General features: G+C 51.8%; 9 protein-coding genes across 9 annotated transcripts; 4 read left to right on the top strand and 5 right to left on the bottom strand.

Moving 5' to 3' along the window:
- Positions 1-50: 50 nt before the first annotated feature.
- Positions 51-4,708, bottom strand: BGZ61DRAFT_529937 (ABC-2 type transporter-domain-containing protein; the record flags this gene model as incomplete). Its single annotated transcript, XM_046253482.1, has 4 exons — positions 51-788; positions 838-1,745; positions 1,796-3,866; positions 3,917-4,708. The coding sequence occupies 4 exons, from the start codon at positions 4,706-4,708 to the stop codon at positions 51-53; spliced, it is 4,509 nt and encodes a 1,502-aa protein (XP_046107823.1).
- An 819-nt stretch (positions 4,709-5,527) lies between these two features.
- Positions 5,528-7,437, bottom strand: BGZ61DRAFT_515774 (uncharacterized protein; the record flags this gene model as incomplete). Its single annotated transcript, XM_046252256.1, has 3 exons — positions 5,528-6,226; positions 6,470-7,216; positions 7,420-7,437. The coding sequence occupies 3 exons, from the start codon at positions 7,435-7,437 to the stop codon at positions 5,807-5,809; spliced, it is 1,185 nt and encodes a 394-aa protein (XP_046107824.1). The 3' UTR covers positions 5,528-5,806.
- Positions 7,438-7,852: 415 nt separating this feature from the next.
- On the bottom strand, positions 7,853-10,312 carry BGZ61DRAFT_447003 (uncharacterized protein). Its single transcript, XM_046245273.1, has 4 exons — positions 10,023-10,312; positions 9,543-9,783; positions 9,353-9,490; positions 7,853-9,292 (listed from the first exon to the last, which is right to left on the bottom strand). The coding sequence occupies exons 1-4, from the start codon at positions 10,172-10,174 to the stop codon at positions 8,243-8,245; spliced, it is 1,581 nt and encodes a 526-aa protein (XP_046107825.1). The 5' UTR covers positions 10,175-10,312; the 3' UTR covers positions 7,853-8,242.
- Positions 10,313-11,282: 970 nt separating this feature from the next.
- Positions 11,283-12,127, top strand: BGZ61DRAFT_187516 (uncharacterized protein). The gene has a single exon (XM_046237772.1). It carries the CDS (start codon positions 11,481-11,483, stop codon positions 12,000-12,002), a length of 522 nt encoding a protein of 173 aa, XP_046107826.1. The 5' UTR covers positions 11,283-11,480; the 3' UTR covers positions 12,003-12,127.
- A 1,022-nt stretch (positions 12,128-13,149) lies between these two features.
- Positions 13,150-15,111, bottom strand: BGZ61DRAFT_529939 (uncharacterized protein; the record flags this gene model as incomplete). Its single annotated transcript, XM_046253483.1, has 2 exons — positions 13,150-14,869; positions 14,921-15,111. 2 exons carry the CDS (start codon positions 15,109-15,111, stop codon positions 13,150-13,152), a joined length of 1,911 nt encoding a protein of 636 aa, XP_046107827.1.
- Positions 15,112-17,247: 2,136 nt separating this feature from the next.
- Positions 17,248-18,589, top strand: BGZ61DRAFT_491988 (uncharacterized protein; the record flags this gene model as incomplete). Its single annotated transcript, XM_046250486.1, has 4 exons — positions 17,248-17,401; positions 17,456-17,671; positions 17,723-17,975; positions 18,088-18,589. The coding sequence occupies 4 exons, from the start codon at positions 17,248-17,250 to the stop codon at positions 18,587-18,589; spliced, it is 1,125 nt and encodes a 374-aa protein (XP_046107828.1).
- A 73-nt stretch (positions 18,590-18,662) lies between these two features.
- On the bottom strand, positions 18,663-21,830 carry BGZ61DRAFT_515777 (uncharacterized protein). The gene is made up of 6 exons (XM_046252257.1): positions 20,560-21,830; positions 20,158-20,508; positions 19,963-20,109; positions 19,559-19,906; positions 19,279-19,501; positions 18,663-19,225 (listed from the first exon to the last, which is right to left on the bottom strand). Exons 1-6 carry the CDS (start codon positions 21,637-21,639, stop codon positions 19,128-19,130), a joined length of 2,247 nt encoding a protein of 748 aa, XP_046107829.1. The 5' UTR covers positions 21,640-21,830; the 3' UTR covers positions 18,663-19,127.
- A 1,177-nt stretch (positions 21,831-23,007) lies between these two features.
- On the top strand, positions 23,008-23,883 carry BGZ61DRAFT_491989 (uncharacterized protein; the record flags this gene model as incomplete). The annotated part of the gene is made up of 3 exons (XM_046250487.1): positions 23,008-23,392; positions 23,447-23,540; positions 23,616-23,883. 3 exons carry the CDS (start codon positions 23,008-23,010, stop codon positions 23,881-23,883), a joined length of 747 nt encoding a protein of 248 aa, XP_046107830.1.
- Positions 23,884-24,432: 549 nt separating this feature from the next.
- On the top strand, positions 24,433-25,955 carry BGZ61DRAFT_447008 (uncharacterized protein). The gene is made up of 2 exons (XM_046245274.1): positions 24,433-25,043; positions 25,120-25,955. Exons 1-2 carry the CDS (start codon positions 24,550-24,552, stop codon positions 25,667-25,669), a joined length of 1,044 nt encoding a protein of 347 aa, XP_046107831.1. The 5' UTR covers positions 24,433-24,549; the 3' UTR covers positions 25,670-25,955.
- The last annotated feature ends 323 nt before the right edge of the window (positions 25,956-26,278 follow it).

The raw sequence follows: 26,278 nt of genomic DNA on the forward strand, positions 1-26,278 counted from the left end.
AAAAAAATCTACACAACTTTCCAACTGCCCTGCCTTGAAATGAGCTCCGACTATTTCTTTGACCATTTCTTCACACGGAAGACGTAGTACAAAGCGGTTGCCATGAAAATATCGAAGATAATGTAAGCCCAAAAGATGCCGTAGTTCCGCCACCGCTGACTCCAATAGATATTGGAGCCTGAGAGATATTGATCAGCGTTGCTGAAAGCGCAATATCGACATTGCTCCGTGTCTTGGGGATTTTGCAACTGCCCCGGCGCCTGGGTCAGGAATGCCTTGAGATATTCGCCACACGTTTGTCCGGAAGGTGGATTGAAGATGGAATTCTCTCCCTTGGAACAGGTCACGACTTGGCCGTGCAACTCCGTCGCCACGATGCCGCCGATCCAGTAGGTAAAAGGCGAGACGCGGTACATGAATATCCAGAACCCGGGCAGCGCGTCTGGGGTCTGTAGAACGCCGGCGAAGATGATGCTCATAAGAGTCAGTAGTGTGACGATACTGGCTGCTGTGTGTGCATCGGGCATTATCGCGATGGTCATCTGTGCAAAGGCGCTTCCGTAGATGAACAGCTGGGTAACGAAGAGCAGCACTAATACTTGCCGGTCGGAACTTTGGACGCCGACAACGGGGTAGTAGAAACAAGCAAATATGAGAACACCCGTGATGATCTGATAGGGAATTTCCACAATCACGTTTGCAATGATGAAGGCCTTCCAAGAGTACGCTTTGCTTGGCCGTTCTCGGACCTCGTATAGTGCTCGTTGAGTGAGAAAGAGCGGTTGAATCTGAATGAAGATTAGAATCGTCACAAGTTTTTGCACATGGAACACTCACCTGCTGAACAACAGTCGAGAAAATCGTCGTGAGTAGGAAGACTGAGAAGATGACGTTCTGCATTCCTGCCAGCGTAATAGAAGAGTTGAAGAAAGAGAAACCGATGAACAAACCAGCCGCAATTCCAAGCATGAACTTTGCAAAAATGTAGCTGGGCATCCTCCAGTATTGCTGGAATACTCGATAGGTGACAGCCTGAAGCTGCGCCCAAAACGGCATGGCGAATTCATCGCTTGAATGGGCGCCATCTTCCCCAGCTACCTTCTCGCTCTGCTTTTCGGCGTGGATCCTGTCGATTTCGGTCTTCATATCTTCGCACTGTTTACTTTCTTTCCAGACCGAATGCCAGTCTTGGCCATGGGCGTTGCCGCCGCTGTTGCCGATTTCCAAAAGGTACTCGGCAGGATTTTCCTCCTCTCCACATTCCCGAGCGCCCTTGGACTCGAAGTAATCGAGCATGATGCGCGAATTGTCTCCGATGTTGCCAAAGTAGACTGTTTTGCCACCCTTTGCCAGGAAGAGCAAGCGGTCAAACTGTTGGAAGAGAATGGCGCTTGGCTGATGGACTGTGCAAAGCACAGCTTGACCAGAATTTGCTAGCTTTCGAAGGAATGAGCAAATGGCCCAGGAACTCTGAGAGTCAAGACCGCTTGTAGGCTCGTCAAGGAAAAGGAGGAGCTTCGGCTTCGCTGCCAGTTCAACGCCAATGGTGAGGAGCTTCCGTTGCTCCACGTTGAGGCCCTCACCAGGAACTCCCACGACAGCGTCGGCGTACGCCTCCATGTTGAGCATCTTGATGACGTCTTCGACAAACTTGTACTTTTCTTCCTTGCTAACGGTCTTGGGTTGTCTCAACAGGGCGCTAAATCGTAGACTTTCGCGCACAGTAGCCGTCTCCAGATGTAGATCTAGGTAGTGTTAGATGATTGCATCCGATGAGCTGGGATTATTTGCATACCTTGCTGTTGAACGTAGCCCGTTTTGCGCTGGAAGCTCGCATCGAATGGTTTCCCATTAACGAGCATGTCACCAGTGACAACGCCCATCGTCACTCGCTGCGCCAAAACATCGAGAAGAGTGGTCTTTCCGGCACCACTGACGCCCATGAGTGCAGTCAAGGTGCCAGGCTTGACCCATCCAGAAACTTGATCGAGCAGCCGCCGCTGTTCACTCTTGATATGGATATCATACACAACATCACGCCAGGTGAAGATATCCTTCTGCGGTTCAATGGTGCCCACATCTCCGCCACTTGTTTCATCCTTGGTTGTCGTATTAATGGTCGATTCCTCGTCTCCTGGGGATTGCCTATTGCCATTCAGAAGATGGGCAGGGATGTGGCTTCTCTGGAAAACAAGTGCTTCTGCTGTGCTCGATGTGGAGGAGTTGAGCTCGATGCAAATAAAATAGATAGCCATAAATCCAAACAAAAAGGCAAGGAGAATACCAAAGTTTCGCCACACGTTCGAATAATAGTACTCATAGTTCTGAGCAATGAAGGCGTCTCCGCTGACGGTGCGTTGGCCTGCGACAGCTCCAACGGAAGCGCAAATCCACGAGTCTCCAATAAGAGGGGTGTAGGGTGGGACGATGGCCGAGCATGTAAAGTTCTGACCGTGGAATTCGTTTGCCACAAGGATCTCGAAAGCATAGTAAATTGGATTGATCCAGCGAATCCAAGAAAACCACGGTTTCATTGATGGGACCGTGATGGTAAAGCCAGCGTAGACAACCAGAGCGAGAACCATCACTCCAGACAGTGCCAGTGCCTGCGACACCGTCTTGGTGATGGCAGCCATTGTCCGGAAGACAGCGCTCATGACAAATGTAGAGACGTAAGTGATGAGGAAATAAAGGAAGAAGTTGCCTGGCTCTCGCCGCAAACCGGCCATGAAGTACAAGACGACGTTGAAAACAGTCGCCGTCGCAAATTTGATGGGGATATCGGAGACGATTCCTGCAGCAGCCTCGCATGCAGGATGGTAAAAGGCGAAAGAAGCGTGTTTCTCTACAATGGGCCTCTGGGCGTAGAGGTTGGTGATTTCCGCAATAGCCGTCAACGCGTTGAGGAGAATCGCCATGAACAACACAGAGCCCTTGGCGTAGAAGCCAACCGTAGCGTCGGGGGTTCCGAAAAAGATGGATCCGATGATCAGGGCCATGACCAGCTGGACAAGGCACTGCGTCCCGGTTGCCGAGATGTCGTTCCAGATGCGTTGATAGGCCCGTTTTGTGCAAAGCTTGACTTGCATCAGGACGCTGATGGTGTATGGCGATCCGGGTCGAACATGTTTGGACTGTCGATTGTGCTTCTGCTCCCGCATTTGAGCGATACTTTCTCCTTCTCTGTTGACTAGATGTTCCTGCTCATAGGCGTCGACATCGTGCTTGAGGGCTCCGAACTCGGGGGATCGGCGCCAATACTGCTCGAACTCTTCAGGAGTGCGCGGGACCTGGTTTTCCATTCCTGGTCGGGGTTTCCTCTCGACCGGATTGGTGACGGATGTGAGGAAGTCGCCAGTGGTCTGGCGTGTCGGACAATGCCAGCCCTGTCGCTCAAAGAAATCCCTTGCCTGTTCTGCAGGGCCAAAGTAAATCTGCCGACCCTCGTACAGAACGATGGTCTTATCGAAGAGGTCGTAAATGGCCTGGCTGGCTTGGTAGATGGCTACAGCGTGAGCCTGGCCACTGATATCGGCAGCCATTCTTAGTGAAGAAACGAACTTGAACGCAGTTGCAGAGTCGAGACCACGGGTGCTGTTGTCCCAGGCGGTAAACGGTGATCCGGACAGGACCATCTCGGCAAGAGACACTCTCTTTCGCTCTCCGCCGGACACACCACGGATGAAGTCGTTTCCCACTTTCGTGTTGTAGGTGTGGCTCAGACCAAACGCTGCCATGACGACTCGTGCGACATATTGGACGAATTCGGCCCGAGTCATGTTGTTGATACGGTGAGATGGGGTTCGGACGGAGGCAGCAAACTCGAGAGTTTGGCCTACTGTGAGGTGAGGAAAATGTCGGTCCACCTGTGTGACATGTTAGCTAGTGCTCAATTGATGCCGTGAGTCTTGTTTACCTCTTGATTGTAGATGGCCTCGCCCTTGAACTCTTTCTTCATGAGCTTCTGGGGAATGCCGTTGTAATGAATGGAGGAGTTGCTGTCGATGGCCAATCCATGCAGCTCTCCGCAGAGCGTCTTAAGAAGCGTGCTGCATCCCGAGCCAGGCCGACCGAGAACAATGAGAAGCTCACCACTTCTGACAAGCCCATCAAAACTCTTCAGAATCTGCTTGGATTCTTTCTTTCCAAAGCTGAACAAATCGCCGATCCGCAGAGGGCTGAGCAGCATCGATCCCACCGTTTCTTGGACCTGCAGGGCAGCTCCGGATCCCGAGACGTGGAGGTCCTTGAACAGCACGCCGGTCTGCTTGGCCGTCACGCCCTGCTCGCGGAGGGTCTTGACGAAGTTTTGCAGCCATTTTGACAGGTCGAATTGCTCGCTCTGAGGATCTAGCGCCGGTGCGTTTTCGTCCTGCGTAGCGAGGGTGTGAATGCGAGCAAGTCCTCCGGTGGCGACGGAATGGCGACGCGAAAGCGCAGTAGCAATTCGCACGAGCTCATTTCTGTCTCCCGTGTCGACGAAAGCCTCGGAGTTTCGCCGATTTCCGAGTGTAAGCCGCCTAGGCCTGGGCGTTTTGTCTCGGCCGCGTTCATTGCTTTCACTGTCATCATCCTTCGAATCCGAGTCCGAGTCTCCATGAGATTCGGATTGATTGCCATCTTGTAGGATTTCCTCCTCAGAGTGCCTAATCCCGACATGTGTTGCGGATGGGCTGAGGTCGCGATCGTCCGTCGGAGAGTGGCTCATGTTGACGCAGCAGGTAGGCGTCTGTGGTCAAAGAAGTAAGGATTCTCATCTAAAGAGAGATGCAATGACCTACGACCATGGAAATGGAAAATGGGGTATATATGGAGAACGGGAAGCTGGGTGATTCTCAGGAACTGTGCTATCATCGCCGAACGCCAGAGGCTAGCCAACCTTAAGCACTGCAAACAGACACTACAGGATTGGCTTTCGGCGAACGAGGAGCAATAGAGATTGGCGTCTCCATTCATCTCACGAGCCGCTATCCCAAACCATCTAGAACGTGTCTGATCGGGAACGCTCCCCAGTGGACAACGGCCAGCGCCGCCTGCAGATGTGAAGTTCCGCTTTCGACGCCACGGATCGCACAGACATGTGACGTATATTAGAGTGTCTCTGATTTGTCAGTGAGAAGCTAAAGAGATGGTGGAAAACATTAAATAAAAGCCATGGAAGCTTAAGTGATGTCATGGTGACTGCCCCGCGTGCAGCTCGCGGGCGCGGAACCTTGGCTCGCCCGATTGCTCCGTGATACGAACAAGAAACTGTGAAAGATTTTCAGGGACGGCGTTCTTCGGACCGCTAGAGGGGGAGAGGAGTGGGAAATTCGGGGAGATTCGCAATTCCGACACCAGATATTCGGGCCGCGTTGGAATGTGGAAGCGCCCAAGCGAGCTGCGAGCATTCCAACGCAACCACTGAATGCAGGCGTCTCTCTGGGAGACATCTATTTCCAGCGTTAGAATGAATCGGTTTCTAATGAAATGAGGAGAATTCGGATCCGATGTGAGTGTGCGAGCAGCCGTTAGGACCGGGTTTGGACTCAATTGATGGCTAGACACATGTAAGCGAGGACAATAAGGCCCTGATCCGCAGTCTCCTTAGACCTTAGACCTTAGACCTTAGACCCTAGAGGTACTTCCGGCGTGCATAACAGAGCCAGATGTACCGACCGTGCCTATTATCGATAGTTGTGCAGATAATAATAAACGAGTGCGACACTTGCTTCCGACATAAGAACCTGCTTGGTTGAATGTCAAAGATAAACGTTTCCGTCAGCACCTGGCAAGCCATTAACTCCAGCAGCACCTGGTAAGCCATTTAGCCAGCGGGACCTTGAGGACCCTTGATGCCTTGAGGACCCGGTAGTCGTTGTAATGCCTGGAGTTGTTGTTCAAGGGACGTTAAGCGATTATTGGAGTATTGTGTATCCTTGAATAGCTGGAGAGTTCCGAGTAGTCCCGTAAGAATAGCAAGGCCAAACATCCCTCTATTAATCCAGTTTGTTTCAAGCCCGTTGGTAATCGATTTTGTGAGGATATCAAAAAGGCGCTCGAGGAGAGTGAGAAATTGGGTGAATAGAGTAATAAATAGATCGACGTCGGAAGAGCTAGGGATTGCTGCTGCAGTAATAGTAGCAGTAACTGTAACGGTAGTGGTAGTAGCAGGCGAGGAAAATATAGTATCGTGGCTGTACCCCATAATGGCGAGTTTGTCGGCAGGAATAGTAGCAGTAATAATCTGAGTTGATGAGCAGCAAGTATAGTCAAGAAGTGTAGTGTCGATAGTCGGTCGAATGGATGAAACGGAGAATGTTGGGCTTTCGATGCGATGAAAAGATTAGATTTTATCTCAAGTGAACTCTGGGAGTGAAGAATTTTTGTCAGAACTTTGGTCAGAATTTTTGTCAGGAGCAGTTGGGTTTTGTTTCCTGGACGACAAGGTTCCTACCACATCTCGTCCATATCATCCAGCAACGCCCACACACCCCGGTAGCTCATTATCCAACTCCTCGAAATCCCACGGCGCAATTATATTCGCCTTCGACTGGGGGTCATATCCACTCGCCTTCGACCCTCGGACTCTGGCCTCAGTCACGTTCACCACCCGCGGCTTCCAAAAGGGTGAAAGACTTCGCCAAAAATCGTTGCGCAGCCCTGGGAGGAACTGCAAATTGTTGACGCAGTAGTTTGCCACTTCTGCGTTGAGTGGGTGCTGGTTCAAGACCTCATACGTCCCGCCTTCGCTTGGGCGCCAGAGGCGCATCCCATTCTTCTTGACAGTGAGCCAGGTCGGATGCTCAGCCAGCGCGATGGGTGAGAAGCTTTCGATCGCCCTCTCGAAGTCGATGAGATGTAGGTATCCACTTGGACGGGCTGCGTTCTCCATGAGCTGGACGTCTTCAACGCCCTTGAGGTCAATGCCGTAGGGGGCAAAGAGAGCGTCAGAGTCGTTCCGCACGTCGAAGAAGACCTTGGTGATGGCTGCGGACTCGAGGACGGCCTTCAACGTCGTCCCGACTGGGTCGGCAGTGACAAAGGCGGCAGCGTTAAGTTTGTGAACGTCAACGAGGTAGGCACGAGCTTCCGGGAGCACGTAGATAGTGAGGATCGAGATGTTACCATGACGGGAGAGGTTGACACCCTCTAGATCAAGGAAAAGTAAAGGAGATCTCTGCGGGAGCCCCTTGATCTTCTCGATGAGATTCCAGCTTCCGTATCCACGAGTGCGCTAGGTGACGTGGTCATGCTGGCTGAGTGTAAGATGGATGGAGTGAAGTACGTGATGATGGATTTCAGAGGGAAACACTTTAGTTTTTCGCACTTGTTAAAGAAGAGCAGCCCTGACTTTTTATGGTCCCCCCATAATCCGAGTTGGGGGCCTCCGACCTAGTGATTTCTGATATACCATCTCAAAGTTGCGTGCTGTCGTACTGATGGCCAAACAACCATGTTAGTTATTGTTTGCTTGCAAATCTGTTGGCCGACTTGAAACACGCATAGATACAGATCGAAACTGGACAGAAGGGGAGCATTTGTCTCTCTGAGCCAGCTACAGAAGCTCACCGAAGCTCGAACACCCAAGAGAGGCTTTTGAGCATCGTCAGTGCGGTCGTGAATGAGCTGATGACTGCTCGGCCTAGAATGACCCTAGCTGACAAAGGTCGTACGAATAGCAACGATCATTCGGTTTAGGATCATGCTTGTTTCCCGAGTAGTCAGAATGCCTAAACATGGACACACTGGTGTCAAGCGTATACACTGATGTCGAACATATACACACAGCAGGGATACATTACGAAAATACCCCACGAAAATTAGCGACGCGCATTTTCTCACGCATCCGTGTATGTTCGGGATCTGCGCGCGTATTTTTAAGAATTCGAACAGTCATGACGGCCACTGAACAGACGGACGAATAATTTGTGTTATTCTCTCCTGCAAGGAGACCAACTCGTAGATGAGCTGTGCCATCTAAGCCATGATCCTTGTTTAGTGCTTGTATTTTCGCCTAGGCTCCTGTGGACGGCTCGGACATCATGTTACATCACAGATTGAACCACATGAAGTTGAGGAAATGTGCAAGTACAGTTCAACAAGTACTCCAATTGTCCCAGGAATAATACCCAAAATCTATAGGTATGAGTATGTACCAAAACCCTTGCACTACATCCCGTAAAAATAACGCTGACATGACTGTTCATCTCTGCCGCCGGCTCTGCCCCTTTTCGTTTGCTTCTTTATACTGTTACAGGATTTACCAGGGCTTGACCTTCTGCATGCTGCCCTCCTCCGCCAGGGCCTTGTGGAGGTCGAAGCTGTTGAAGAGCAGGTGAGGCTGGTGGCCCATGCCCTTCTTGAGGCACTCGCTCTCGGCCTTCTCGTAGTAGGCGGTGAGGATGGGCTGGTACACGGGGTGGGCGCACTTGTTGATGATGACGCGGGCGCGCTCGCGAGGGCTGAGGCCGCGGACGTCGGCGAGACCTTGCTCGGTGACGATGACGTCGAGGTCGTGCTCGGTCTGGTCGATGTGGGTGCACATGGGGACGATGCACGACACGCCGTGGGGGTCGGTCTTGGAGGGGCGGGTGGAGGGAGTGTGCATGATGGAGTACTTGGAGTTGCGGAGGAAGTCGGCCGAGCCGCCCAGGCCGTTGAGCATGCGGGAGCCGTTGACGCAGGTGGAGTTTGCGTGGGCGTAGATGTCGACCTCGACGGGGGTGTTCATGCCGATGACGCCGAGGCGGCGGATGATCTCGGGGGCGTTGGACACGGCCTGGCTTCGCAGCAGCGTCTTGGGCGCGTACAGGTCCCAGTTGTCGTAGAAGCGGCGGAAGCCCTCGGGGGAGAAGCGCACCGACGTGGCCGTGGCGTAGTCGAGCTTGCCCGAGTCGAAGAGGTCGAGGAAGGTGTCCTGGATGACCTCGGTCCAGACGTTGAGGTTCTTGAACTTGGACTCGTTGAGCCCGCCGATGATGGCGTTGGCGACGTTGCCGATGCCGGACTGCAGCGGCAGCAGGTTGTCGGGGAGGCGGCCCTGGTTGACCTCGTGCTCGAGGAACTCAATCAGGTGGTTGGCGATACGGAACGAGTTGTCGTCGGCGGGCGCGTTGTCGGAGGTGGCGTCCTGGTAGTCGGACTCGACGATGGCGACGATCTTGGAGGGGTCAATGGCCATGGACTCGGTGCCGATGCGGTCTCGGACGCCGGTGATCTGGTAGGGCTTGCGGTTGGGGGGGAGATCAGTGAAGGTGATATCGTGGAGGCCCTTGAAGGAGGGAATGGAGGTGTTGACCTCGATGATGATCTAGGAATTATACTGTTAGCCGTCTAAATCTCATATTTGGGCGCAACCGGGAATACACACCTTGTCGGCCATCTGGACCAACTCAGGAGTGGCACCAATGGATGCACCGAGAATGACGCTGCCATCCTCGAGAATCTCACTGGCCTCGATGACAGTGACATCGAGGTTCTTGTTCTCGCGGTCTTTGGTGTAGTAGCCCTGGTCTTCGGTCAGCGCGGCTCTTGTGTGGATGCGGCGGGCCATGTCATACGTAGACGAGGTCAGTGGGGAACATGGACAAGTGCTTGTCGAAGAAGTTGATGCGGCCAGAGTTGATGCCCTTGGAAATGTCCTTGCCGACCTGGTGAGGGCTTCGGCGGTTGATCATGTCGAGCTGGGCCCATCGGTTCTCAGTCTCGGCGCCGGAGGAGGCGCCGACGAAGAGCGAGTACTTGAGCTTGCTCTGGAGGTTGTTGGCCTCGACATAGTCGGCCATGGCGGAGGGAACCTTCCTGCAATTGCGGAAATCTCATGTTAGCGGCTTTTCCCACGTCGTGTCTTGCGCGCGTGAGGGCGAAAGCAACCAGCTTCTGGCAATTTGGTTGGTGGAGGGGAATTAGAACGGAGGATGCTCGGGATTGCGGGAAAGCCGGCCGGCGGTGGGGGGTGCGCCCGAAAGCGGCAATACGCGAGGATGATGATTGCAGTGGGCGCGAAGCACACAGAGCTCGGCAGCGAGGGACAAACGTACTTGGGATAACCAACTCCGGTGAAGCCAGACCAGCCGATGTAGGCGCCATTGGGGAAGTGGTGCATGAGGTCCTCGGGGCGCGCCAGCTTCTTGAGCAGGGCAGGGCTGCGGATGCGCGCCTTCAGGGCGTTGGAGGCGATGGGGGACGCCATGATGCGAGCGTTGCGACAGAGGAGGAGCGGAGATGAGGTGAGACAGCGGGATTGGACACGCCCCAATTGACAACCAGGAGAGAGACAGAGACAAGGAGCAAACCAGGAGCAGCAGGAGGATGAGGGAGAGAGGAGGAGGAGAGCTGGGTAGAAGTAGAAGTAGGAGCCGAAAGCCAAGAGAGAGCCCTTGTCGACCGGGACCCAGAAGTATGGACCCAGAAGTATCGCCTCGGACGGACTAGTTCGTCGGGGTGACGAAGGTGTGGAGCGTGGCAGAAAGGCACGGTACATGGCGCATCGTGGCCGGCCGCTGAGGGTTGCGTCGTTCGGCCACTGCAGCAACGCCCCGAGTCCCCTGTAGAGCGTCGCGACAGAGGTCACTCGGGTACTCGTCGTCCCTGTACAGCGCAGGGCCATGGCGGGGTACCGGTACCGTTTTTTCTCCAATTCCCCCATCGTGGTGGGGCCATCAGCCCACTGTTGCGCCTGCGCCGGAGGCTGCACCGTTCCATGGCGAGGTACTGTACGTCTGTTTGTGCTATGCGGTACGAAGGGGCGGCTGGGCCTCGGGTGCGAGACGAATTGCGAGTGGAAGCTTCCAACATGGGTTCCATCTGCTGCAACGTAGGGTTCCTGGCCACCTCCGCGCGGTGTGTGGTGTGGGGGACCGTGGAGGTGAGGACTGAGCCACATATCGACAGACCGCCGATCGAGGTACCTGGGACATTACCTAACTCCAACTCTCTCCAACAATGCGAGACACGTCTCCAATATCGCTGCGAGGTCCCCGCCCGGGTTTGTTTTCCGTCTTCTTTTGTTCTGCGCGCAGTGGCACTTTTGTCGATCCCACGGCCTGATCAGAACAAGGCCATCAGTGAGTGCCCTTGCTGATAGTGATGAGCTGACCTGAGTCCGGTCCCCTGCCTGCCTCGGCCTGGCCTGCGTGCGTTTCAGTGGACGATGCCATGACACATGGGCGGATATACGTCGTGCGCCTGCAGACACGGGCACACGGACACACGGATGCCCGTACGAGGTACCCGGTACCGCAAGTGTGGCTCAACCCGGCCCCAAAAGGGCGACTCAGCCACGCCCGGCCCTGCCGCCCCCAAAGCACCACGCGGAGTCCGTGTCCCGGAACCGAAGCAACCGCACCTTCCCCACGTCGAACCCTCGATGGCTTCCGTCCGGCCGAGAGGGGCACAGACCAACCATCGGCATCAACTCGGTTATCACTCTATCGCGCCCGCATCTGGAATCAGGAATTCAGGATGCCCCCAGACTTGGCCCCAAACAGGCGTGTAAGATGAGAGCAACATCCCCTTTACTCTTTACCCCGGGATCTGGTCGGCAATCCCTGGCGAATCACGGCGTCCAGATCCGTACCCCGACCTGGCGACTGCCCCTGCCCGGACACCGCCCACCTACCGCCGAAGCGCCACCGTCCCCGGACCCGCAGCTTGCACTTACTTGTCAAGTTTTGGCTTTGTTGAGCAGCTTCATGTACTCTACTTGCGGTACATGGCCGGCGATTGACCAACCGTTGGATCCAGATTCCGGGGTAATCTCCCCAATATCTCATCGGCATCTTGCCACTGTTGTCAAGGGGCGCCGCCGGGACGTGGAACGAGAGGGCCCTTCCCACTGCGGGGGGCCAGTGGGATTGACGGGGTGCGTAAGCTGGATTGACAGCATAAGGAGGATGGATATTGCCATGGGGTTGGATGCATTCCCATCTCATCATCTTCCAATTCTTCTTTCGCACACTGAAGTAGTCTTGTCGGTGTTACAGTGTCAGAAAGTGCTTTGGTCATTCCCAGGCTGTTGACTAATGTATCCCACCCGCCCTCTCCTTGTCTCTTTGCAAATTCTCATGCCTACGGAAAGGAACCTTCGTAGCCCTCCATATAGATACAGTGCTAGGTTGCCACTGCTACTGTAACTGTCTATGCTGACTCTGATTCTGCCGCTTCTGGCTCGGATATGTCCAAGGGTTGCCATGTCATGCATAGGGAACCTCTAAGTCCGGTCCATTAGCAATTACTCTCCCTTCACGTTTAGTTCATGCTCCACCCATGATTGAGTGGTCTCCATCCTTGATCGCCTTATCGCCGTATCGATCAGGTCCCACGGCTTGAACGTCATTCTACTAGATCCAGGTTCCCGTTGCTAACTGACCCAGTTTGTATCCCCCCTTCATTCATATGACCCGTCCCTCAGTCTGCCCAGTGACCCTTCCTACCCGACTGCAGTAGCGGAGGGAAACCCCCGAAAAGCCCCAAAACCTACCCAGGCGAAATTTTCTCCTTCTCGAGGAGCCGTTTCCAGGAGTCGAAGCTACCATGTCCAATATACTTCTGAGACCTTTTAGAAGATATCAGTCAGCAGCGATAATAGAAATAAACTATAAGAGTAAAAGGAACTTGCACTTAATGAGGGTTGATAAAAGGTAAAGGCACTAACGTAGATAGGATGACTCGAGATGGCTCGACAGGTGGGTGGAATGGAATGACGAGACGGATCGGTAGGCAGTGCTGGAATCGATGCGACCCCTGGGTCGACGATGGGACAAAGGTTGAGGAGGTCGCTTGACTAGGATGTCATTTGAATGCACTGTAGTTACGCTCTCAAGGTCAAATCCCAGCATTCTGGTTCAGATGTGGCGAGATCTCAAGCCCACGTGCTATGGTTGTATCCGCAGCCGCGGCTCAGGGTCCCCTGCAACACGTGCGGATAGGCTGAACGATCTAGATGCTGCATTATCATGCTTGTATATGTACTAATTCTGCATTTGATTCGATCAGGCCTGTTACTTGGTGGTCCTCTAGTTCTTGTGTTGTCATCTGCTGGGACACATCAACTCCCTTCACCCGAGACCCACCGACGTTCACACATGGAATCAGTTCATTTGACCACCTTAGAAAAAATGGTATGTATATCTCATTACATTAAGTTTCGGATATGAAAACATGAGCCTACATATCTGCCCGTTCTACGTGAAGGAAAACATCATGTGCGCCCAACCCTTCCACCCGATCCCTTCGAACAGATGCGACAGCCATCTGAACTGACTTCTCAATCGGGCTACCACCGCAAACAGCTACCGCGACACTTCCAGGGACGTTTCCGATCGCTGTGGACAAAAAGGCGGCAATGTCTGGGCGCCCTTCGGTCTCCGTGATGGGCGAAGCGTCGTACGCATACCCGTCGTCTAAACCGAGTTCCACTTCTTCCTTCAATAACTGGTCAGCCCTCTCGCTGCCAAGCGATTTATTCGAGTCAATCGAAAACCGCTCCAATTCCACGCTATCACTTCTCCCTTCGTGGCGCGGCTCTGGTTCGATCAGTCTCTCCCGGCTCTCGTTTGCTGGATTTTCGTCCAGGTGCGCGACGTTCCGGGCACTCTTGGTGACAGCAACCTCGATTCGCACAGAAATGCCCATCTCTTTTGCCCTGGAAACCAGTCGAGAAATTCGTTGAAGATAAGGTTCCACGTGAGCTTTTTGACGGGCAATGAAGAGGGCGCTGAGCTTTCGCACCCGCCCTAGTGACTGCGACGTGAGAAGGTCTTCGAGAACAGGAGCCGTGAAGGAACCTCCGGTTGATCCTGAGACCAATACCACATTGTCGTATTGCTTCCAGTTTGGCATGGCACCATAGGGTCCCGCAAGAAGAACACGCAAGGCGCCATCGCTTCCGTTGTTTTCCGCCTTCCGAGCCCAGTTGTTCAGTTCCTTTGTAAATCCATCTTTTGTCTTGAGTACTAACTGGAGATCGCGGCTCGGTGTGTCTGTACTAGGGATATTAGAAATAGTGAATGGATGCGGGAACTGTCGAGGAAAGGCAGGCGACCAGATGAGAACGTGTTGGCCGGGTACCCAGTTGAAGCCCACATTGCGAATGGTGACAACCGTCAAGTCGCTATCGACAGCATCGATCTGCGCCTGGTACGCGTACCGGGTGAAGATTCCCGATGACAGGCCAAGACGAATGTTTCGCCAGAGAGGGTTGGCTGAACGGGTAACGACATCGTACAAGAACGCGGCGACAGCACACCAGACGCTAAACTGATGATGGTCGGGAACGTGAAGAAGCAGAAACACCAACAACAGCACCACCGAGGTGATGTGTTGCAGGACAAAGAACTCGTATCGGAGGCGCCGAAAGGGAGCCAGCGTAGATACCAGCGTCCAAACCAGGACAATCCAAGCGGCGAGTCCCCATTTTACCATACCAACAGTCCTCAGCTCAGTCCAGAAGAAGTCTGCCGCAATCCACTCGGTGACGAAGAATGTCCCATGGATAGTCGCAGTAGCAACAAAAATACGCGACACCCATCGGTGGAACCAATTGACCCTCTCATACGATGTACCCAGGATGAGGCCGATGGGATTGGTTCGAGCAGCGAGCAGGAAGGGCATGGATGTCTGGGTGACTGTGACCCAGGCAGCGCGGAACCCAAGACGTTCCATGTAGTTGCCGTCATGCTTAACAGCCCTCCAAGTCAAGAGGAAGCTTATAAATGCGGCGTATACGACGACTAGGAATGTCTTTCTCAATGGAAGAGTGGCCAACCAGAGAGGGCGACGGCGGGAGAGAAATGAATTGGAAACGGCAGCACGCGGGCCTTCGAACAATCTTTCAACTGTTGATACTGAGGAGTCATGACTGGGCCGCAACTCTCTCCTCTTCGTCCTGGGACTGATTAGCTATCGCCGGCTCCCGCGCAGCATGATGGGTACTCACCTCTGGCGGGCAATGAAAGCCACAATCAACCTCGCAATAAATCCGGTGACGAGGACCGCGGCAACAACATACCAGTACAGCGACGCCAGAGCCTGCTGCCTGATTGAATCCTCATTCCCATGGCCATGTCCAGATTCCTCCTTGTCTCCATGTCCGTGCTCGTGGTCCCCATGCCTCGGGATGAAGCTCATGAGTGCGGTGCGGGCGGATCTCACCGATCAGATTCGGGACAGGGATTCGATGAGCCGCCAGGCTTATTGCGGGCCGGGCCGTTGCAGCCCTCGTCGCGGGAACCTCGCGAGTAATCGCGCCGAGGATGCCGCCTACTCTGCTCTTGACGAGCTCGAGTGAGATTGATGATGAGAGTCGAATTGAGATGAGCAATCCCAACCTCCGCACCTGACTTGGCTGGTTAGCTGACAACGCAAACGCCATTGGCTTACGTGATGATCCGAAAACTGCGGAAGTGGATTGGCCAGCAAAGAAACTCTCTCAAATTCCCTCTTATCGGAGATACAGCATGCAACTCGTCAAAAGATTATCCAGATCAACAGAGACATCATTGTTCTCCTCCATAGACCTGAACTTGTATCATTTAGTCTTGACGGAAGAGCTTAACTTACACCCTTTTGCACAGTTGAATCTGCGCAAATCAGCCCCTCGTATGTCGCGCTAAACAGGCACCGTACTAGCAATTAGCCATGTCGTCACAATCAATTTGTTCACGAAGCTAGCCTCTACCGTTGCTGTAGATAGTAAATGAGTGGACTGGGAGATGCCAGATTAAGGTACGATTAAGCTATGGAGCGTGGCACTACAGGGGCTCGACCCGCTGTAATGGTGCGGAAGAGCCCCAGAAGGATGCCGGGAAGATAAGTGGCACGTCGGGACTCCCGCTCTGATGGTTATCGCCAGTAGTAGGCACAGGAGCTGAGATGAACAAGTTTCCTCGTAGGTCAATCTTTGTGTTCAATGCTTATTTCATGAATATACTACCTTCCACTGCTCAAACTAAGAATGGCTGCATTGCCTGATAGAAACAGTTGAAATCAATCACTACACGTGCTGTTAGCAAAGGCACACGCCTTCTGTTAGTATGCACGGACCTCTTATCTTCTGCAGTTGGTTGCCACCAGACGCTCGCACACATTGGCCTGGGTATCTTGTAGGTACTGTTCCATCATATAAGAATGGATGCGATCGTGTTGTCGTGGGTGGGTGATTGAAAATGAGGAGACCTGCTCGGAGGACCGTGAGATGGCGTCATTGTGTGCAAGCCCCTGGCTGGACTTTTGCTTCTCTGCTTCCAAGGTGGGAGGACATGCTGGCTTGGTCTGTTGCATCGCTGGAGGGATAAAACGCTCACTGACAGATCACAGTAGTCGGGTTATGTATTAACAGATTCTCTTCTTTGGAAATGGAAAAGCTCTAGGTAATTTCTTCGTTTTTGTTATTCCTTGTTGTACATTGTTTTATAATTACCACTTTCCCGTGCGAAGTCAACACGGGGTGGACTAAATCCGCGATACGCCGGTCGGCCCATCAAGCCTGGCACCTACGACAGCGTTACGTTCCTAGAGCTTACTAGTTGGTTAATAATAGCCTACGCCGGTCGGCTCACCGAATCAGCAATGATGTATTCCCTGACGCCTGCTGGCGAATGACGACTAGCTTCGCCGGTCGACCCGTCATTTCATCGTCGGCACATGTCGGAGCCAGCTGGGGGAGTTGGGGCTGGTCACGCCGGCCGCCTCATTAATACTCACCAATGGTATTTTACGACGATCAACTTTCGGACTTACGCTACGCATGCCGGTCGCTCACCGACGCTGTCGCACCAATAGGGCCGCCGGCACGTGTCGGGTCAAACGACACCCTTCGCCGGTCGCCTCTCGACCAATGAAATCGTCCTCTCATCACAGTGTTGGAAGTGATTGAAACTTGCAAATGATTGAAACAACCGAGCCACCACGAGCTTCAATTTTGCTTCAAAAAATCCGTCCTCTGATATCGTCCGATGGGAAAATAGGGAAATCAACCTGTCGCTCTGCCTACAATATAGCCACAGGATTTACATTCGTGACTCGACACTGCCTTTGGCTAGGCTCCCAAGTTGCGACGGATGCTCGCCCTGGTCAGATAGTTGTTGTAGTTGACGTGAATATAAAGTAGCCATGTGTATCACAGATCAAGTCTCAGCCAGTCCTGCATCGGTTTCTGTAGCCTGTCCGCTCTCACCAATTTGCTCCCTTACTTCCTCCTTGATTTAAAGGTGTGATCACACCGTTTCCATTTTCCCAGCCATTTCATTGTTATACACCGTCAATATGGCGATCTCAAAGACCTCCAACTTCCCTGAAGCGATCTCAGGAGACTTGGTTTGGACTGCCTCAGACTTTGAGTCCAATGAAGCCGCCTACACCGAGAGCCTATCTAGAAAGGATATTCTCTCAATTGAAGCAGCCTTGGAGCACTTCAAAGGTTTCTGGCCCGCACCGAGGTTGACTTCAAGACAGTGACTAATCTAAGTAATAGCTCTCGGCATCTCCCGTGGGCATACGAGTCCCGCCACATTCCCACTCTCAGAGGACCTAGCAAACAGGCTGAGAGGGATCACGGATCGAATCTATAATGGGTGTGGGTTTCACCAGCTTCGTGGACTTGATCCGACCCTCTACACAGAAGCCGAGAGGGTCATCATTCACGCTGGTCTTACCAGTTATGTCGCTGACAAGCGAGGTGGGAACATCGGTAGGTTTACGGTTTGTCCTCTTTCTGAGTTGTATAATAATTGGTTTCAAGATCACATTCGCGACCACAGCCTCTCCAGCCCAGAGCGTGAGAAGTTGAAGCCGCTCGAGCTTCCTGTTCCAATGACTTTCCACACCGACATTGACGTCGGCGACACTGTCTCCTTGTTCACCCAGAGCGTTCCGCTCAGTGGCGGCGAGCAGTACCTTGCCTCAATTGCCTCGGTATACAATGATATACTTGAACGCGAGCCCGAGGTTCTGAAAACCCTTGCGGCGGACTGGTATTGGGAGCGACTTTTTCGGTAAGAATTGAGACTCCGCGGTTGCTTATTGACTCTTGTTGTATTGGCTACAACCAGCCATACAATGCTATTCTGAATAACTGCTAACCATCCACTTTCATAAATGAAACAGACCTGCCCCGAACCAGGAGGTCATCAGAACGTTCAATCGCCCACTGATCGCCTTCGAGAACGGCCGTCTTCAAATCAACTTTGCCGCGACTTTCGTCGGCGGGAACCCGAAGTACCCCCTCTCGACAAACGCACCATCGCTGGCACCCGAGAAGCTTCGCGCTCTGCAGGTCATCCAGGAAGCAGCGAAGCGAACGTGCCTGAAACTTGTGCCAGAAGCTGGAGATATCCTCTTTATCAACAACTACGCCCTCCTCCATGCTCGCGCGGCATGGGCTGATTCCGCGGACGATGTTTGGAAGCAAAGGTACATCATGCGTCTCTGGCTTCACGACAGTCAGAAAGGCTGGAAGTCGGCAACTGCGCTGAAGCGAGAGTTGGGCGAGAGTTTCGAGGTGGCTCCTGAATCCCAGCGCCTTCTGACTGGCACTGAGTGGTGTCGTATCCCGAGAGCGATGAGGGTAAAGGACATGGGGTTTGCTGGAAAGGAAGAGCATGACTGAACAGTACATGTGCTGGCCTTTTCTGTTGGTGTGTGTTGATGTGTGTTGGTGTGTGTTGATGTGTGTTGGTATGTGTTGATGTATAACATTTCCTTAAGAATTGTGAGCCGTTTCTTTCTTTCTTTCTTTTCTTTACTGTAACTCTGTCCGATTTTAGTTGAGATTGAACATAACTGCTTTTATTTGCTTCCCGAAAAATGATTCATAAATGCATCTGTGAAAGATACATGTCAATGAGTAACTCCCCTAGGATCCGGGGTCCTTCCTATGAAAGTGTTCAACCACTCATGGTCCCCAAGTGAATCAGGCAAACGTCACATCCCCCCACCCCATTTATTCTCACATCCAACGTAAAAGCTCGGCCAACCTGCTCATATAGTATTCCCCACAACACTGCCAGACAAGAGGGGAGAACCGATATAACATCTCCGTGGCTCCCTGAACCTCCCGGGCAACGCGGGCTGGCGCGTTCCATACGGAATGCAGTGGGTTTGGGTCCCTCCTCTGCTCTTACTTGTGATGCCCTCACGGGGAATATTCAGGATTCGCCATCCACATACAATTGCGAGATCCATACGAGCGGCTTGGCCCGAGAGTTGGTGAGATCCTCTCGACTAACCTTCTGCAATTCGGCATCTGCGTATTGATTAGAAAGATGAGAGTCCGCGCTGTCCGATGAGAAAACTTACCGCGGTCCTTGATAAGCAATTGCAATTCGCGGATGTGGTCCAGTGCTTTGTCATCAAGGCTGCACTTGCGCATCCTCTGAGTCTGCTCATCATCCCAGGGGGCTGAAAATGGAACCATGCCTTTCAAGACCACTCGGTAATGATAAATGAGAACTTTGGCAGAAGATTCCCACACCTTGATCATTTTCGAACTTGTAGATTCGACACTTGGAGACCTGTTTCCCTTGCTGGGTTTTAGCTGATATGATCAACTTGTGTAATTGAGAATTGGTGGACACACATTTGCTGCAAAGCGATCGAGTATCTCAATCTGCTTGGCGTGGACGGTTTCGAGGCTACATAATAGCACGAAAGTCGTAAGATATATCTCGTACCAATGCGTGAAATTATTCTTAATAAATAATATCTGTTTCAATCTTTTAGTGATCATATGCATTTGTTTCGTCATGCACTGAATAGCCAAGTAATCAAGCTGATAATCTAGAACTGCTGGGATTGGAACCCTCTTATGCACTTGAAGGTCTTGAAAGTAGGGCAGCCCTAGGGTATTATGGCCGCCCATCGACATTCGCGTCTTGGAGAAGTAGGTGGCGGCCCTGATATTCATTGCTAGAGACACAGCTGATTCCTGCGATTGTGTCAATTCCTGAAATGGAGTGGTTGATGCGACGGTGTATTTCATACCTGGTGCTGGCTGGCGTATCTTTCAGCTTCGATCATCCCAGACTTGACAATATCATCGTTAAGACTGTCCATGGCCTCTTCTAAGAGAGCGGGCTTGCATTTCTCAAGATATTCCTCGAGAGCATCAGAGCCCAAATCCGAATCATACTAGCAATTTTAGCAAAATTCCATCATGTGAATAGGAGGCGAGCTCACGCAGGCATATGGGGGTGAATTTATAGTCACCACCTCTCCATTAGGAAGAGCCCAAGGCTCAGTCAACACGTCTTCGTGGCCTGGCAGAAATTTGCGACACTGGATCGACAGGTAAACCCCTGTACTGGCACCTGGTTTTATGAACGGGTAGTAGAGAGTCGCGGTCTTGAGAACAAGATCCTCTGCGGACCAGTTTGGCCTGATAGGCTTAGACCAAGCCTCGCCAGCCCGCGCGTTGCCTGCCCTGAAGGCAATCACGTCGTTTAAAGACGCCCTAAAACAGGGCTGTTTAAAGAGCTTCGTCCTGTTTGCAACGGCTGTGCATCGGCCACAAGGAGTGTTTTCGTCGCACTAATGAAAGCTTTAGAAAGACAGTACGATTGGAAAAGTTTGGGTACTCACTGGTTCTTTGTTCATTCTGCATCTCACACAAGCACCAGCCTGTCTAACACATTTGATCTTCTCACGTTTGGCTTCTGTATTTCGCTTGCGCTTCCCTTTTAGGGGGGGCGCAGTTGGACTTCTTGGGGAGGGCTCCAAGCCTGAAGCAGAACTCGAAACCACCGATTGTGATGGTTTTGGTTGGATCCAGGTTCCTACACTAGCAGTGCACAGAAAATCATCGCGCTTTCCTAGGTTGGATGCTGGGGAACGTCTGCGGTGGGATTGTAAGTCGCTTTCAACAGGGTCTGTACTTGCGGGTCGAAGGTCATCTTCGGCAGCAGTTATTTCGATAACTGGGGTCACTCGGCCATATGAGCTGGTCATGGTTCGTTGCGTTCCATTCGACGGCGGCGTAAGACCAGAAGAAGATAAAAGAAAGGGGGAGTGACAAGCGCTCTTCGTAGCGTGGACGTAGTCATTTCTTCGGGCGAAACTGATCTCACTCCGGCTTGAGTTTGCGTCTGTGTCGGCACGAGGAATCGCAAGCGGATAGTGGTGTTGATTCGTAGGATTAGACCGCCGGTTGTTGACAAATGAACTCCTCGCCAAGCTACCAGATTTTACCGATGATGCGGATGGAGTTGTCAAAGGACCGGTAGACGACGAGTGGTCGGATTGCATACCCTCTTTTTTCACTGCAGGCAGGCGATTGCAAGTCGCGGCTATATCGAGTTGCTTATCGGGGCCCGTGTGATTGTGTGAAGTTCCAGTAGGCAAAGCTCCAATGATGGCTGTATCGAAAGCACCCACAACTTGTTGCACAACTTGTTGCACCATCGGGTTTGGTTGTGTTTGAACCTCTTCATCTTGACATGCAAGATCGGGGAGCCCCGACATGTCTAGACTACTAGGGTAGCTTGAAACAGCGCCTGTGTTGCTGCTAGTGTCGAATATGTCAAAAGCAGGGAAGTGTTTCCAAAGTTCCGGGTCATCCAATGCGCAGTATGTTTTGGGGGGTGGCCAGCTAATGCCCACAGACACTCCATCCTGGGGTTCCAATGACCTGAGACGCCCAGAGTGAGATCCATTACCAGCCATGGTAACGGTGGCCAAACGGCGCGTGGTGAAGCTCTCGCTGATCTATGTTGAGCTGTGCTTCGTTATGACACTATTGAGCAGATGACGCTCAATGATGGTATACAGCCGTTGGGAATATTGGCTCTGGCGGGGTAGTTATTCGGCGGCAATATGGATGGCGGGGTTGGAACAGGAGGGAAAATTGGTCTTCGAGAATGGGCCTTGCTTGATGAATGGCGAACCAACTAATAAGTAAAAGTGTGTGCGAGCCTAACCCCGATAATTGGCGCATGCGCCACGTCATGAAAATCTCTTCGCCGGTCGGACAATGACTGGCTGCACTTGTGTTTGCTGACACCTCTTCAACCATCTGCCGTGGTCGCACGTAGGTAAGATATGGTCCGCAAAAAGAAAAAGGCAACACAAAAAACCCAAATTGCGGCCCAACGAAAACTGCGCCACGACAAAGGCATGAAGAAATTTCTTTTCGAAGAAGGAGATGAAGCACGAGCAAATCTAATCCCATATGAATGTGTATGAACTACTATGGAGTCTGAAGTTGAATGTGCTATTATTGTAGCTGCTATGTATTTAGAACTATCTTTTTTGAAGAGATGATGTCTCTTCTGGTATAGGGTATGATTGTGTGTGGTAACAATTGTATGTCTCTATTGTTTACAAATACTGTACGCCTCCAATATATCTGATGCGGTTGAGTAAATCAATAAAAACCCCCAAATATACGCAGCTATTGCTATTTGTATACAAGTGTAAATCTTTTGCCTAATGTATCTGTTTAGAAAGATACTTAGCCAGTGTGTAAATACTAAAGGAATATCCTCGACGAATTTTCTATTTCAGTATTAATATAAAGATTTCAGAAAAGGCTCTAATTTAAGACAAAATGATTCTGGTAGTAACATACTCTGATCTTCTGCTGCTGGGTTAGGTATTTAGTATACTGTCGGTGATATCTTTATATTTGAAGGCATTCACTTTATATATGCAAACGGTAGTAGATTTATATATGAATAACAAGATTATTTAAATAACAGCTTATTAGTAAAAACATTGAACGCAACGGCAGTTAGAATAGCAGTTGGAATAGCAGGTTAGAAAAGCAGCTTACTTTACTTGTGTAAGACAATCATCTGGATGACCTTTTTCTGCCGAGCCTCATCGTTATTGACAAATTTACACTTCTTGCAGACCTTGTCTAATATGCAACCGGATACGGGGCAATGCGGTAACGAGGCAGCGAGGCAGCGAGGCTAATCCTTAATTGTTAAGAGATCTTGAGCCTCAAAGGATATATCATTACCTTGTTAGCCCGAATCGAGAATGGCAGAAATCCTTTGGCCCCCAATTTTTTACCTGCTATTTTATCAAATGGGCCACCACCCTTCAGCCCCTAGCCTGGGCAGCTTACGTATTGCAACTCCCGACGATGTCCTACGCATTGGGATCGTGGCAGCTGCAGGCTTTAGATACTCGCCTCTTTTCCGCTGGGAACGGCCCTTCCACGCGAAACATCCTGAAGATACATTGGCATCGTATCGTACGCTGTTCGGAGCCGACATGCAGAACGATGATTTCGTTGTCCTGGTGCAAGAAGATGCCTACGAGCCTAGCGAGGGTAACAAGACTGAAGCCATCATCCCGCGGAACAATGGATGGGAGCCTCCAGAAGCTGGGACGAAGGTCGTTGTAGGAGTTATGAGCTTACAGCTGGAGCCTAACTCTCCACGAAGGGGACAATTCAAGGGTCGAGAGGGTGAATGGTGCTAACAGTTAGTTCTTGGGAGCTGTTACTGACTTGGATTTGCAGGCTCTTGCCCTTTTCGCTTTGAGAACGATGGACGTGACTTGAATCGCCGCCACTACGATTCATGGGGTAGTCTGTCTGGTTCTAAGAAAAGAGAGTAAGTGAATGGGACATAATGCTCATGGACAAATATGATCAGATAGCTAACACTCTTTTCTGTTTTATTTATTAGGCATTGCCATGGAGCCTCGGTTATCAGTATGGTCGTCGTACATCCTGCATACTGGAACCGTGGATATGGCACTGCTCTCATGCAATGGGCAAAGGACCTGTCGGATCTCGACCGTGTCAAACAATGCGTCAGCGCTGCGCCAATGTCGGAGCCCCTTTTTCTCGCGCTAGGATTCCAGCGCATTTGTCCTATAGCCGCTAAAGGGGACGAGGATGACGCTGAAGGAGTGAGCACTGCACTTTTGGAATACCGTACAGAAGTGTCCTAAAAAAATTGATTTGACATTTGCTAATTGGTTGTGATTAGGAGCAGCATGATATCGATCGACCTCTCTTTCCTAAGCTATGAACACCTAATTAAATGAGAACACGAATTTAATAAGACAGTAATAAGGAATTATACCAAACACTAATTCTTTTTGCAGCCCAAAGGCCGGCTCTGACATGAATACTAAGCTTTACTCTTCTCGGATTGTCGCTTTCCATACATGATTCGTTTATATCCTGATTCCTAATCATCTAAATTTACGCACCCCTGAGTAGGCGCTGGCGCTGTCTGGACAGAAAACTGGTTGCAGTATGTTCAGCGCAGAGAGCCATGGAGTGTTCGCATAACTCATCGGAACGAAAAAAGAAGAAAAAAAAAGTGGAATATACATGCTAATCCATTGAATACAAAATCATGGGCCCGAATGGTATGGGATGGGGAGGATTCGTGGTTAATAGATAGAATGCGACAGGCTGACTTCCAGTGGCTTATAGTGGCGCACAGTGGGGCAGCCAGGCCCAGACCATGACGTCGAACTGAATGCGCCTCAGAAATAAATCCACACAGCGGAACCATCAACGACGATTCTACAACCACCAGCGCTTCCCATCCGCGTCAGGATGGCCACGTCCACATCACCACCACTGCGTCGCGATCCTCCCGAACCATGACGGCTCTCTTACCTCGGCCGCCTGGATCGAAGCAACTTGCTCAGGCTGATCCCGCCAGCCTTCAATCGCCGCATCGATCGATTCCTCCCGATTCCTCGTCACCTCCACGCCCAGAGCCGTCGTCCACCGGAGACTCCCTCGATGCCGTCAAGCGCGCGCCCGAACCAGGCTCGGTCAATGCCATAATACGCACACACAGCCGAACGCGCCTCTACGTCAAGCCCATCTACTGGACTTCTGACCAGCTGCGGCTGTTGGGCTGCCAGTTCTGCTTGAGTGAACTGCAACCGGAGCAGCGACGCGACACGACGAGCCTGAAAAGCGCCCCAGGCGTCGCAAAGGACAAGGATGCGGCAAACAAACTACAGCGCCAGGAGCCGAGCCGGGACATTATTCGCGCAGCTCGTCAGATCTGCCTCATAGCTATTCCGGAGTTCAAGAAAGACGCTATGCACGATTTCCTCGTTGCCAATGGCTTCCAGTGTCAAAAGTAACCCCGCTGGCTCAGTCCCTGTGCGAACCTTGACAATCCTGAAGAGCACCGCTGACAAAACTTCCATTCTCAGATCCGAACGTTTGCCGTTTCGCTTCAATGGCCACACTGCCAGCGTCCTCCGAACAGACGGTGTGTGGTCCGTAGGCTCCGCCGCCCCTTCCCTCGCATATGTCGACCTTTGCAACTTGGCAACTCAGCGAGAAGATCGCATTTACTGCACCCCGCGGTTGAAACGATGGAATCAACCTGTTTCCATCCTGAGAAGCAAGAAGCTAGATCAGCACACGCCTTCAAACGACGCTGAAGACCCATATATCATGGCCATTTTAATCGCCTTGGCCCGAGAGCGGCGGCGGAAGCAGCAGAAGGAGGGCAGCAGTACGGGAACGATAGACCACAACGTCAGTCTCATCGCTGTTCGAGGAATACCCCCGCGGACACTTTTTTTCTACACGGCTCGCATTCCCTCTAGCTTCCTCAACAAGTTAGACCGGCCATCCCAATTTTCACCCAGTTGCCCGATCTTGGTTTCATACCGCCCCATTTCGCTCATGGGATCTAGAGCTCCAGAAGAGCTGCGAGCGACGTTATGTTGCCTGCTTGCTGCTCACAAACAATAAAGTGCCATGAAGGGCGTGGAATGAAGGCGCCGACTGTACCAAGCTGACCATCGCAATCACACACATTTTTGACGATCTGGTGGAGTCGCGTAGCTTGGGTACTTTGCAACACGAGCTTGTAATTGCCCGACCCAGCCACCTGTCAAATACCGGAATGGATAACAACCTACAGAATACAAACGCCGGATCTGGAATTTCCTGGTTTCTTATTTAATTATATTACAGATATTAGAAAATTTAGAATATGTTTAGAAGCTATAATTCGACATTACATGCTATTTTGTAATATTAATCTCGCTTCTAGCGAGGCAAGTGAGCACGCTCGTGCGGTATAGCTGATCGTGCCACACGAGATTCAACTCGATCAACACTTCGAATTGAGTTGAAGCCGGCCCGTGGTCTGCGGTCTGGACTATCAAGAGGGCTGGGCCAATACTATCATTATTGCAAAGTTCGGTAGCGGCACTTGCATCTCAGAGCCTAGCTGTATACCAGCGCGCTTAAGCAATGAGAACTTTGCCCATGTCAGCGAAAACTTCGCTCAGCGCTGCCACGAACTGTGCGAACGTTAGGACACCGGTGTTTATTTTTATGCAACTTTGGGCTTCC

Source organism: Ilyonectria robusta, assembly GCF_021365365.1.
Source record: "Ilyonectria robusta strain PMI_751 chromosome Unknown BGZ61scaffold_5, whole genome shotgun sequence".
Lineage (NCBI taxonomy): Eukaryota > Fungi > Ascomycota > Sordariomycetes > Hypocreales > Nectriaceae > Ilyonectria > Ilyonectria robusta.

Excerpts from the sequence above, each read along its gene's own strand:
- BGZ61DRAFT_447008 (XM_046245274.1), top strand. The coding sequence starts at position 24,550 with ATGACGGCTCTCTTACCTCGGCCGCCTGGATCGAAGCAACTTGCTCAG. Across the intron at positions 25,044-25,119 it reads AATGGCTTCCAGTGTCAAAA|ATCCGAACGTTTGCCGTTTC; the intron begins GTAACCCCGCTG and ends TTCCATTCTCAG.
- BGZ61DRAFT_447003 (XM_046245273.1), bottom strand. The coding sequence starts at position 10,174 with ATGGCGTCCCCCATCGCCTCCAACGCCCTGAAGGCGCGCATCCGCAGC. Across the intron at positions 9,491-9,542 it reads TCCCCACTGACCTCGTCTAC|GGCTACTACACCAAAGACCG; the intron begins GTATGACATGGC and ends ACCGAAGACCAG. Across the intron at positions 9,293-9,352 it reads TGGTCCAGATGGCCGACAAG|ATCATCATCGAGGTCAACAC; the intron begins GTGTGTATTCCC and ends TATAATTCCTAG.
- BGZ61DRAFT_515777 (XM_046252257.1), bottom strand. The coding sequence starts at position 21,639 with ATGGCTGGTAATGGATCTCACTCTGGGCGTCTCAGGTCATTGGAACCC. Across the intron at positions 19,502-19,558 it reads TCGATCGCTTTGCAGCAAAT|GGAAACAGGTCTCCAAGTGT; the intron begins GTGTGTCCACCA and ends AAACCCAGCAAG. Across the intron at positions 19,226-19,278 it reads ATTGCTTATCAAGGACCGCG|ATGCCGAATTGCAGAAGGTT; the intron begins GTAAGTTTTCTC and ends ATCAATACGCAG.
- BGZ61DRAFT_187516 (XM_046237772.1), top strand. The coding sequence starts at position 11,481 with ATGAGAGCAACATCCCCTTTACTCTTTACCCCGGGATCTGGTCGGCAA.